The sequence below is a fragment of the Dreissena polymorpha genome, chromosome 1, assembly GCF_020536995.1.
Source record: "Dreissena polymorpha isolate Duluth1 chromosome 1, UMN_Dpol_1.0, whole genome shotgun sequence".
NCBI classification, from domain to species: Eukaryota; Metazoa; Mollusca; class Bivalvia; order Myida; family Dreissenidae; genus Dreissena; species Dreissena polymorpha.
In genome coordinates, this window is record NC_068355.1 from 133,212,313 (window position 1) to 133,225,324 (window position 13,012).

A 13,012-nucleotide genomic window follows, 5' to 3' on the forward strand; every position below is an offset into this window, starting at 1 on the left:
TTGAGCATTTGTCTTAAATGCCCTTTTTTACAGAACATGGCTTACCTTTCTTTCATTGATGATGATGAGGCTTGGAAATTGAATGACCATTCCTGTAGCACTACTTACCTGAAAAAACTTGTGGTCGTGGATGATAAAGGTAATTTTGTAATCCTATCATGTCTCACCCTCATCATTGTTCTTATCTTATAATTTCTCATGCTGATAATTGTTCTTATCTTGTCTCATGCTGATAATTGCTTTTATCTTATCATGTCTCTTGGTGATATTGTTATTATCTTATCATGTCTCATGCTGATCATTGTTCTTATCTTATCATGTCTTATGCTGATAATTGTTCATATTTTATATCTCATGCTGCTAATTGTTCTGATCTTGTCTCACACTGATCATTGTTCTTATCTTATCCTGGTTCATGCTTATAATTGTAATTATCTCATCATGTCTCATGCAGATCATTGTTATTATCTTATCATGTCTCACGCTTATCATTGTTCTTATCTTATCATGTCTCATGCTGATAATTGTTCTGATCTTGTCATGTCTCACGCTGATCATTGTTCTTATCCTATAATGTAACTTGGTACGAAAAATTCGTTGCAGGTTGTTTTGCTGTCCTGTTACTTTGTGTTAAACAGTAGTCAACTTATATTGGAATCTAGCTACATTCTCGCCTATATTAGTATATGCACCCTGTATCAAACTGGGTCATTAAAAAGCCAAGTAACTGATTATTACAACTGGAAATGCCCCTGATTACGCATTAGCATGGTTACAACTAAGTTGCAAGTTTAAGTGAGTTATATGATCCCAATAAATCATGGTTTTGCCTATTTGCAATTACTAAAACACTTTTTATAGTAAACAACCACAAGTATTTTTTAAAAACCTTGTAATCTTTTTTAAGGTCGACAGCATTTGAAGACCCTGCAATTTTGCAAGTGTGAAGTTGAAGCTGTACGCTTGATTAGGTTCAACCTGTGGCCATCTTCAACCAAATTTCCAAAGGTGGCATTTCACTTTGACTTCATGCGCTGGTTATGTGGTCTTCTTCTTGAAAGCTCGGTGTCAGTTAAAAGTTTCTGCTCCGCATTAGACGCGAGGACATCAAAGCACGTGAAGACATATATTCATCACCCTGTATGTTTGTACATGATTTTTGTTTTAATTGTTTCTGAAGTAACACAAAAGTATATAGAGAATACTAGGTTAGCGTTGAATACAGAGAAGTTTATGTTGCGAGGCTTAGAACGCCGGAAGCACGAGCCTTGGCGAGCGCTTTCGGTGTTCGATCCGAGCAACATAAACTTCTCTGTATTCAACGCTAATCCTAGTATTCCATTTATCCCATTTGATATTTTTCAACGTGACATTTAACATAAATAGATCTAATAACCTTAACAATAATTTTAATTCAGTCTGAAAAGGGCTTAAAATCTAACAAATGTAACCATGCATAGTGATATACATGTATTTGTTCTGGTACGCAAAATAGTCTTTAAAAAATTCACACACAAACTGTAAAACAAGTAAAAATATCACCATATGCCTCGATTCAATTTTACGCAGTATGCGAATTGTTATTCATTACGACCGCGAAAAGAAGATTTTACTTTACTATAATTAATTTTATTTTCGAAAGAAAATGATCAAAATCCAATATGGCGGCGATTGCTCCTGACAAAATTATGTCGATGTCAACATACATGTACACCATGGACGACCTAGTTCTGGCTACCATAACTTTAAATGTCACTTTTTATGATTTTTGACTGGCGTGACTTTGTACAGGTCTGTCAATACTATATAAACTGTACGCTGAAGTTTCTTTAGCTATCGACGACCTTGACAATTTTGACGAGTAAACCGACAATTGCAGCGACTGACACTTTATTTGACTTAATATACAGGGCAATACGTTTTCCGACTTCGGACGACGAATTCAAGGACGCGCAGAACGTGTTTTTTATATAATGTTATGGGTATGCCGTGTGTGATCCGATGCATCAATGTCGCCCATGTTAAAATCATTTCCCCGATAACAGGGAACGACAAAAGTACAAACAAAAACCAAAACACGTTAGAACTAGTATCTTACCTTTAATTATCCTTTAAAATCCATCTAATAATCCATTTAACTCAATAATTGACGATTTTGCATCTAGGGTCTTTAATAATTATTTTAGCATAGTTAAATAAAGACCCTTATGCCATCCTATCACTATATTCAAATGAGTTTATGAACTCAATTAACTTCTTCTTCGTCACACGCTACGTCATGTACTCTACATTACTGCTGTTCAAATGAACCGGAGCAGTTTATCTAATAATAGCCGTTGGTAAACTCGGTTGCATTTGCAGATTTCTGCATGCAAACATAATTATGTTTAAACTTGCACAATGTTTTATTTATCTGTGGTAAATGCCCTTATTGTACAAGAAAATAATTTAATATATAAATACACAAAGAATGGAAAACATTCCAGTTCACAACAGATAAATGAGTAGATAATACCCGTGTACAAAATGGGACGTTCCCAATTCCAGTGTGATGCTATTTTTACCATCTTATGCTTTACACAGCTCTATGCCTAACGTGAATTAAATAGGAAAGCAAACATGGCAGATTATTTATGAATTGTGCGGTATGTGTATGGCTTGTTGTACATTCTTAATTTTTAAGTTAAAATTCGATCAATGAACCAAACAATATCGACCTAATTTTAGCGCATATCGCATGACGTCATTTGAAAAGTAGTCCTTGCACGCGACAGGTTTATTCCACAGTGTTGAAGACAGGCTAGTATATTCCACAACGTGTTATACTGTCAATGTCGCGTTGAAAATGGGATAAAATATTTTTATATGTAGTTAATACATAAAATAAAGCTTGTTTACAAAATAATTTAAGTATAAATATTTGATTTACTGATTCATGTGAATGATTTGCTATACTAGTATCAGAACAGCAGGAGGCGGAGCCTTCCATTTTTGTGCCCCTCTCTGTTAAATATGTACCATCCCCCTTCCATTTTTATGCTCCACCCTTTAAAAGTATGTCTCACCATTGTACACAAATAATTACAGAAAGACCCTATGTGTTATAGTGGCTATTAACAATTTTATAGATAACATACATTATTATTTGATATGAAAATTATCAAATTCAATTTGATTAAGAGCAGACAGCATGGAATTATGCTGATGGATGGATGATTGAATATAAGTATGTAAGTGGAAACACCATACTGAAGTCGCTAACACAGAACAAAGTTTAACATCTGGAAAAGTTTCACAAAAAAGTTCACACTGCACCGACAATATTCCACTTTGGGGGCATATGTCAGATCCTATAACAAGCCTTATTTTTAATTGCAATGTGTAATTGCCTTATGTGTATGCTTTTGTTTACCTTTAAACGTTTATTTTAAGGTCTTACAGCTTGCTTTAACTGTTGGTTTTGTCTGTAGATTTTATCTTGTTTAATAAATTTTGAATAAATGGGACAAATCGCGGTTATATTTTTAGGTCAAAGATTTGTACAAAGTGCTTGTAGGAGGAACAGCCGATAAATTTCGACATTTTATCTACCAAACGGAAAACATCCACGATGATGGATCCAAATGTCCAGCTTGTTATGAGGTAATGTATTAAATAGTGTTTGTAACAGAAAATTATCATACCCTTTTACAATTACAGTATTTAAAGTAAAAATTAATCAATGAATTGATACTTTTCTTTTTAGCTCACCTGATTGCTCAGGTGAGCTTCTGTTACCGTTCTTTGTCCGTCGTCTGTCCGTCCCTCCGTCCGTTCACATTTGTTCATAAACACTCTAGAGGCCACATTTATAATTATTGTCCGATCTTCATGAAACTTGGTCAGAAGCTTTGTCCCAATGAAATCTCGGTCGAGTTTGAAACTGGGTTGTGCCGGGTCAAAAACTAGGTCACTAGGTCAAAAAAGAAAAACCTTGTTAACACTGTAGAAGTAACATTTCATGCCCAATCTTCATGTAACTTTGTTTGTCTTAATGATATGATGGTTGAGTTCAAAAGTGGTTCCGGTCCGTTGAAAAACATGGCCGCCAGTGGGCGGGGCAGTTTTCCTTATTTGGGTATAGAGAAACCTTGTAAACACTTCAGAATTCACAATTTTTGCCCAATCATCATGAAAGTTGGTCAAAACATTGGTTTTATTGATATCTAGGACGAGTTCGATAATGGTCCAGATCGGTGAAAAAACACGGCTGCCAGTGGGCATGGCATTTTTCTCTATATGTATATAGTGAAAACATGTGAACACTCTAGAAGTCACATTTTTGGCCCAATTTTCATGAAATTTGGTCAGAACATATTTTTCCTTGATATGAGAGTTGAGTTTGAAAATGGTTCCGGTCAGTTGAATAACATGACTGCCGGGGGGGGGGGGCAGTTTTCTTATATTTATCTATTTAAAAAAGCTTGTGAAAACTCTATAAGTCACATTTTTTGCCTTATCATCATGAAACTTGGTGAAAAGATTGGTTATCCCTTTCCCACTTAGAAGCAAAGTGAAAAAGGCAATGTGCAAACAGCATAAAACCAGAAAAGCCTGAGAGTAACTCGCAGCCTGTTCATGTTTTATGCTGTTTGCTGCTCATCAGTATCTATGGTTTAGATATGAAGTCTTAAAAACTTTAATCTAGTAAGAAAGGTCTTCAATTAAATATTACTTTATAAGGAACTACAAATGCGTGAAAATACGTATCTAAGTGGTAAAGGGTTATATATATATCTCTCAGACGAGTTCGCAAATGATCCCGATCAGTAAAAAAACATGGCTGCCAGGGAGGGGGGCAGTTTTCCTTATGTGACTAGAGAGAAACCTTGTGATCGAACACTATAGAATTCACATTTTTTGCCTAATCATTGTGAAACTTATTCAATACATTGGTTTTATTGATTTCTCAGACAAGTTGGAAAATGGCTCAGATCGGTGAAACACACTTTTTAGCTCACCTGATTGCTCAGGTGAGGTTTTAGGATTGGTCTTTGTCCGCCGTCCGGCCGTCCACATTTGGTTTATAAACACTCTTGCATTCACATTTCTCAAGCATTCTTTATCAAAGTTGTTGAAAGATCACAGTCAATTTTGATAATGAGCAAAATCACATAATTAATGCCATAATTATTGCCCTTAGATTGTCCAAATTTTCATTATATTATACAAAATCCTTGAAAACACTCTAGAGGTCACAAATTTGTCTCAGATTTTATGAATCTTGGTCATAATATTTATTTTTATAGGCAACGTTTGATGTTTGGTAAGGGTGGTCAACTCAAAATATTGGTCACCAGGTCAAATCTTACAAAAACAAAAACACTATATACGCCAGAGTTTTGGTTCAATAATGATGAAACTTGACCAGGATGTTTGTCTGAACAATATATAGGTCAAGTTTGACGTTTGGTAAAGATTGAATGAACCGACTCTTCTCAGGTGAGCGAAGTAGGGCCATCTTTGCCCTCTTGTTTGTTTTTGTCAGTGGTCTAGGGTTGAGGTGGGGGGTAGCTTGAATGATGCTATTATTTTTCCAAAAGTTCTGACGCTTTAAAAGATTGTCTTAACTTTAAATAAAATTTTGAAAAGAATCTTATCAAACAACAATATTAATTTAGGCTTTCATCATTTTGTACATTATTTTATTTTGTAGTAGATAATTATTTAATTGTTCTATCAAGGAACTCATTTGATCTGATTTTTATGGGATTAGAATGTAATCACAAAGAACATATTTATTCCTGTTTTGTTCACTTCTTTATACTCAACGCACATATACATTCATTTTTCAGTCGTCCGCTAAGATCTACTGCTGTGATGCAGATTTCCAATTAGTTCGTAAAGAATCTTCTGGGAAAAATTGGTCAGACCCTAAGCACAACAATCGGCTATTTGTAGATCAAGACGCAGTAGATTTATTTATTGATGAATATTCTGCTGACAAAAAGAAACCAGAAATGGTTTGTGAATTTATGTATTAAAATTGATATTTTATTTGTATAAGCACATTTATAATGTAAAATGTGTTGACAATTGCAGCATTAATTGGCATTGATCCCTTACTTTTTATGCACCATAGACTGATGGCTGCAAATGGTGCACCAAGTTCAATATTTATTATTGCCTGATTGTTTTTCTTTAGAAAAAGAGGTAAAATAAGTGTTTGTTATCCTGCGAAACATCATGTGCAAACTTAAACTTGAAGATAAATAAAGAAACACAATTCCGGCACATCAATTTGTATCTTCAAACATTTTATAAATGATATTGTGTTATCCTGATAAAACTACATTGAAAACAAAATACTATGTTTAATGGAAAGTAAGTGGTTTACAACATAACCAAAGATAATAAAATGTACGACATTGCTTAAAATATCTTTATGTTAACATTTATTTGTTCACATACTTTGTGTTTCAGAATTGCAGTGACTTTCAAGCTGGCAATAACTTGCGATCCAAATATAAAAACAAGAAGTTGTCAGAGACTGCTGTGTTTGGATGTGCTTGTCGTCACGAGTGTCCAAAAATATTCTTCAGTTTGAAGCATGGTGAAAGGTATTGTTCTAAAATACCGTTAAAATGATTTAAACATTCTAAATCTAGTAATTGATGTACATTGTACACGTATTGTAACTTTATTGTCACTTTTGGTAAATAGAATTTGTTATATTGATCAACTTTATAAAATTATATACATAGGATTAAAATGAACTGTATTAAACATGTATATTTTTATGTCCCCACCACTATAGTTGGGGACGTATTGTTTTTGCCCTGTCTGTTGCTTTGTTTGTTTGTGTGTTTGTTTGCGTCAGACTTTAACATTTTTGCAATTCTTGCAATATTGAAGATAGCAACTTCATATTTGGCATGCATGTGTATCTCATGGAGCTGCACATTTTGAGTGGTGAAAGGTCAAGGTCATCCTTCAAGGTCAAAGGTCAAATATATGGGTCAAAATCGCTCATTTAATGTAAACTTTTGCAATATTGAAGATAGCAACTTGATATTTGGCATGCATGTGTATCTCATGGAGCTGCGCATTTTGAGTGGTGAAAGGTCAAGGTCATCATTCAAGGTCAAATGTCAAAGATATTGGGACATAGTGTTTCACAAACACATTCCTTGTTTTAAATATAAAAAGAGGACTGTATTGAATAATTTTATATTCAGATTATTATTTCAGGCTTGGGTACTCAGTTTTCCTTTTAAACAAACTTTTGGAAGAAGATGGCCAACATGGGAAATTATACATGATGTATGACATTGCATGCAGCTTACATCAGCATTTGAAGGTATGATACCTTTTATGTCTTTCCTTTTTATACTATGTCAGACTGATGAATAATGATCTTCAATTTTGTAATTTGCCTAGAAATGGACTCATTCATATGTTCATTTTCTGTTTTGACCAACATCTGCATCACTAAATTAAACTTCCAGATATTAACAAAATATGTGTTCATTGCATCAGGTTATTAAATTGAACAGACTTTGACGGGTGTATATAAGATAAGGCAGTTGGTAATTTTGTGGGTGGTTTGTCTGTTGTTTTTAGATGTAGAAGTCCCGCACTGATATATGTATTTCTGAGTTATGTGCCCTTGAATTGAGCCGTTGTCATGGCTGTTATTTCTGTGAGAAACCTGTGCAGGTTATTGTTTTCACAATTGTAAAAACTCTAAATCTTGATTGATAAGAACTAAAATGTATAAAAAAACAACATGTTGTCATTTAATATTTAGAAAAACAACCAGAATGCTGTATTAGAGAGAACCAGTTTTGCCATACCAATTTTCCATGCTTATGGCCACAAAGTGGACTGTCAGGTACGTCATGATAGAATATTATTTTATAATAATGTAAAAATAAAGGCTAAACAGTTACAACATAATATGCACATTTCTTTTTGCATAGTGTGCACAAAATGAGAAAACAAAAATATTAAATTAGTGTCATCATTTTTTTTTCACAAATCAACCCAAATTAACTTTTCATAATAAAGGTTGAACCATAGAAATACAAATAAAAAAAACATATGCTTTAAACCCCCCTCAGACCATGCTATAAAAACAAGGAAAACCCATACCTTCACATAATATTTAATTCGCACTATAACTTATACTCCTGAATTCATGTATGTTATTTATATTTGCAAATCACTGCTACCAAACAATTAATAATAATCAAAATATGTGGTAGAAATATGAGTTAACTTTTAATAAATTTGACAAACATTTCCACTTCTATTAAAATTTATTTAGTTATCTTGTCTTTTAAACTGTTACTACGCCTAAATTATACCAGATCAACCAATAAGTATTAAGATCAGAGTAGCTTTCATAATTGAATGTTTAAATGTATTATGTTTTAAAAAGTGCTTTAATTTGCAATAATTTACTTGTGCAATTTACTTTATTTAGTTATAAAATTGGACATTACATTCGTTTGTTTATTTTGTTTTACAAGCAAGGACCTGTACACAGGATTTCTTAAAGATGATTGTCAGTTTTCTCTTATATGAGCATATACTGGTTTTTATGCTATTGAATAGATTCTATACAGTCCTAGACGAATAGAAGGCCTTGGATTAACTGATGGAGAAGGAATGGAAAGGATTTGGTCGTTTTTAGGAAAATTTTCAAAGATAACCAAAGAAATGACTCCAGAAAACAGAATCGACCTACTGACCGATGCCCTGCTGCATTATGGTCAGAAAATGAAAAATAAGTTAGGTATGTGAAGTGCATATTTTAATTGATTTCTCGCATAACCAACAGAGGCTTGCTAGCTGAATTTGTAAATAATACAATTCCTAAGATAAAGGGTTGTATTGTCAGTCTTGTAACATGATGTGAAACAAAGAGGACATAATGAAAAGAAAAACGCTAACTTTTACTTACTGATGAAGACGAAACTCCATGTGCTAGTATTTACCACTGATTTGAACCAATCTTTTAAAGAAAGGATAGATAGCAGTTTACTGTTCCCTCAACGAAGTCGTTAGAAGTGTTGACTGTCAAATTCTCATGAATGGTGTTTTCTTTTTTGAAAATGGATGCTAGTTTTCTGTGACAATTTAAAGTTCTGGGTATTTTCTTATTCAGGATTCTCCCTCCCTGATAAGCTTGCTAGAGCAGAGGATATAGACAAAAAAGCAAGGAGGCTCTTCAAGAAATTTTGGAACCTTTTGCAGGTAAGAAAACATGGACAAATGCAGATTTTGCTACAAGTGTTTTAGTCATTATATAAAATTACCATCACATATTTGTTTTGCAGTTTCCAGTGTTTAATTAAATGATGCACATGTCAATACCAGTTGTGAGATGAACACCTTTAATTGCTGGCTTGACATAATTCGACTAATTGCCATCTCAGAAAATATTGTCCCAATATTAAAAAAAACAAAATGTTTGTGCATAACAATATAGAATTGAAAGACTTTATGTTAAATCACAAGAAACAAAACTATAAATGTCCCGATAACAAAATGAACCATTTAAATAATGTAGATGAATTTAAAATAATTATTGTTTTTTTCTGTGTAAGTTCACAAATATTTTTTTATTTTTTCTGTTGTTTAGGAGTAACAACTGAATGTCTACAGGAATGGATAGATTATGAGCGGGTTGTGTGTATCCGCAGCAAATCAACTGGTATGTTATATGATAATTATTTGCTTCATAAGTAGCTTAGTGAGTTTATCATTTTCTCGCAGCATTCAATTGTTTTAACAGAAATTCAATAAGTGTTTACAAGCCACATAATTTGCTTAACATGGTCTTTGTGTTTTAATGATTTGCACATTTTAATACAGAAAATCACTCCTTGTCACCTGCTGAAGAGTATTGTCTAGTCCTGGAGGAGCTAACAAAATACAGGTACTTTTAATAGGAATAATGCATTTGTTACTACGTTATTTTATACAGATTCTAAGTAATGTTATAAGTTAGCATCCAGTCTCTTTGTGGATAAATAAAAAATAAATGAAGTTGTGATGTGCAAGAATAATGAGTTTTCAATCATAACACTTGACCCATTTTTTCTCAGAATTTTGTTGTTTTTGTTAGCTCGACTATTATATATGAAATATATATAGTGGAGCTATCCTCCTCACCTGGGCGTCGGCGTTAGCGTGAGCGTGCAAACGTTATAGTTTGCTTTCATGTTTTGCAAACTTCTTTACCAACATGACCCCAATCTATAAACAAGAGCAGACAACTGTAGCAAGCATTTTGTAAGAATAATGGCCCTTTTTTGTCTTAGTAATTGAATATTTTGTTAAATTGTGTGTTTAGATCCACTTGACTTCTAAAGTATCAAAGCTATTGCTTTCAAACTTCAAATATTTTCTTACTATCATGAGGGTACTGTACCTGGCAAGTTCAATTTGACCTTGACCTTTGAATGACCTTGACTCTCATTGTCAAAAGAATAAACTAGTTAAATTGCCATAACTTCTTTATTTATGATCAGATTTTATTAATACTTTTACAAAACAACACTTATCTGAATACCACAATGGATTCCGTCCAAACCATCCCCCACTCACCAACCCAGAATCCCAGCCCCCCCCCCCCCCCCCCAAAAAAAAAAAAGATATATTTTTTATTTTTTCATTTTTTTATTTTTGAAAGATCGTCTTATAAATGACCACACCCCACATTATACCCCTCTCAACCCCCTCCCCTACCCCCACCTGAAAATATACCTGAACTATTAACTTGACCTTATTGAATAATTTGAACAATTTCCCCATGATGGCTTACGTTATACTGTCAAGCACTTGAATAGTCGAGCGCGCTGTCCTCTGACAGCTCTTGTTAGATACATAGTACATTTACATAATGTTCCTGTAGTGGCCAGTGGTTGAAAATCATATGCTCTATGTATGTTAAATATATAGTTATATCACTAACAATTTTATGAAAGCTTGAATAATTACGTTTTTAATTTAATTTATATAATCGTACAGTTCCAAGCTTAGCCTGCATGTGTGCTAACTGCACACACACTTTCAGAGAAAGCACAGTTTCTCTAGTTTCTAGAAGTCAGAAATAGATATTGATCACAAATGATCTCAATTAATGTGGGCATGTAAGCGACCAATATGCACACTTTCAAAATAATAACATCATATTAACTTAAGTTATTGAGAGGATACAGTTGTTGCATATTTAGAAAACGTGACATTGATCTGGACCAAATGGTCAAAAACGGAATCCCAATTAAGCGATATAGGTAAGCTACTAACCGGTAGACTTAAACTTTTATACCAACATTTTCCCATCATAAGTCAAGTTTCTGAGAAGAAACCGTTTGTTTTCATATTATAATTAACAGTGATCTTGAACCTAACAAGAGTGGTCGAAATTAAAGCCCATGCTAGGTTTGCATAATTATTAGCACATTGCTATTTTACATATATCTTCAGATGCAGCACACTTTCTAAAGAGAAACTTTTGTGCCGGCATTTGAAGATAATATAATTCCGAGTGGGTAAATGGCATCTTTCAGCTCCAATTTGTGTACGTTTCTCAGAATCTGATTTCACATTTTACCTGTCAATTTTTGCTTCTTTTTCTTGTTAGGACCAAGTTTCATCTGTGTGACATCTTTTTTATCTGAAAGAGATATTCCTGATTTTGGTTTGGAAAACACTCTATATTAAGCATGTATTAATGTTTACATAATATCACAAGACTGCAGTAAAAATCAAGTTACAAAAATGTAAGGGTATAAAAAAAATTGCATAGAGGAATAAACCATTTCATCATGTTGGGAATAGGGTCGGGTTCCCTTTGGATTTGAAAAAATTGCATCGCTTTTCTCGATTTGGGAAATGATTTTTGTTGTTTTAATGACACAAAGTAGCTCTTCGTTTGTTTGCATTTGAGATGGTAATAAACTAACCTTTTGGATACATCTGTAAATCCTTCAAATTTTCAACCATTACATCTGTGAGTCTTTGCTCAGCCTCTGTAAGTTAAAAGTATGTGTATTATTTGTCGCAAAAGAAATAAAAGAAACTTGAATTGAAAGATAACACTTGCACTTGCATTTTTTAAAACTTGATAATTGAATATGCTGAACAACTACCATATAAAACTGCAAATTCCAATATTTTGGAGGAAGGACATCACTTGTGTTGAGAACATTGTTACAATCATATGCACAGCCAAGTAAATTGCATGGTACCGATGGTATTCAAAACTAAATGTTTTGGGGCTACATGTGTACATTCCATAGGAAAACTCAAGCTTTTTGACGTACGTTATATGTACAGACTGACAATTGCAATTTGTAATGCTTCCCACCCAAGTGGGGATTTAAAAAATCCCTGACCGAAAGTATGATGAATAACTTCATTCCAACATAGCCCGCTAACAACTATGTTATAATGAGTAATTATTATACAGGAAATAAAGCTTATTAAGTTCTGATTTATGGTCCCATGCAATACACTAAAAATGGAAGCAATTTAAACGATTACCAAGTTCTGTAACGGCTTCAAGTCCAGAAGACTGTTCCACTTCACTAAATATGTTTTCCAACATGCCCGAAACATTTGAATCTAGAAGTAAAGGAAAACACAACGCTTTATAACAACCCCCACAGTGCTGTGTTATGACATGCATGTCAAAATCATTTCTGAATGTATAGTTTTTTAAATTATTGACTATGCACATCTTACAAAAACACCAACATCGCCAGGGTGGGGAACATGTCACATACGGAAATTATGTCACAAAATAGGAAGAAGACCATCATAAGATGTAAATGCGAAATACAAAATCTCAGTTAAATTTCATATACATGCGCGCTTAGTTGCCCATTATGTACCTGTCGGAAACACAAGTATGTCACGCTCTGGATGGGGGAGGGGTTGTAAGAAAGTGTGACATTTTGTGACATGCGGGAGGGGGGTATTCAATAAAAATCTGTGACAACTGTTAACAATGAACTAT

At 33.6% G+C, this 13,012-nt stretch overlaps 1 protein-coding gene and 1 long non-coding RNA gene across 2 annotated transcripts; both read left to right on the top strand.

Annotated features, from left to right (window-relative positions):
* The first annotated feature begins 36 nt into the window (after positions 1 to 36).
* On the top strand, positions 37 to 8,787 carry LOC127852835 (uncharacterized). Its single transcript, XM_052386874.1, has 8 exons — positions 37 to 139; positions 908 to 1,140; positions 3,529 to 3,642; positions 5,835 to 6,002; positions 6,463 to 6,599; positions 7,231 to 7,339; positions 7,790 to 7,873; positions 8,599 to 8,787. The coding sequence occupies exons 1-8, from the start codon at positions 37 to 39 to the stop codon at positions 8,785 to 8,787; spliced, it is 1,137 nt and encodes a 378-aa protein (XP_052242834.1).
* Positions 8,788 to 9,198: 411 nt separating this feature from the next.
* Positions 9,199 to 9,949, top strand: LOC127850857 (uncharacterized). Its single transcript, XR_008035530.1, has 3 exons — positions 9,199 to 9,240; positions 9,629 to 9,700; positions 9,862 to 9,949. It is a non-coding gene; the product is annotated as an uncharacterized LOC127850857 (long non-coding RNA).
* The last annotated feature ends 3,063 nt before the right edge of the window (positions 9,950 to 13,012 follow it).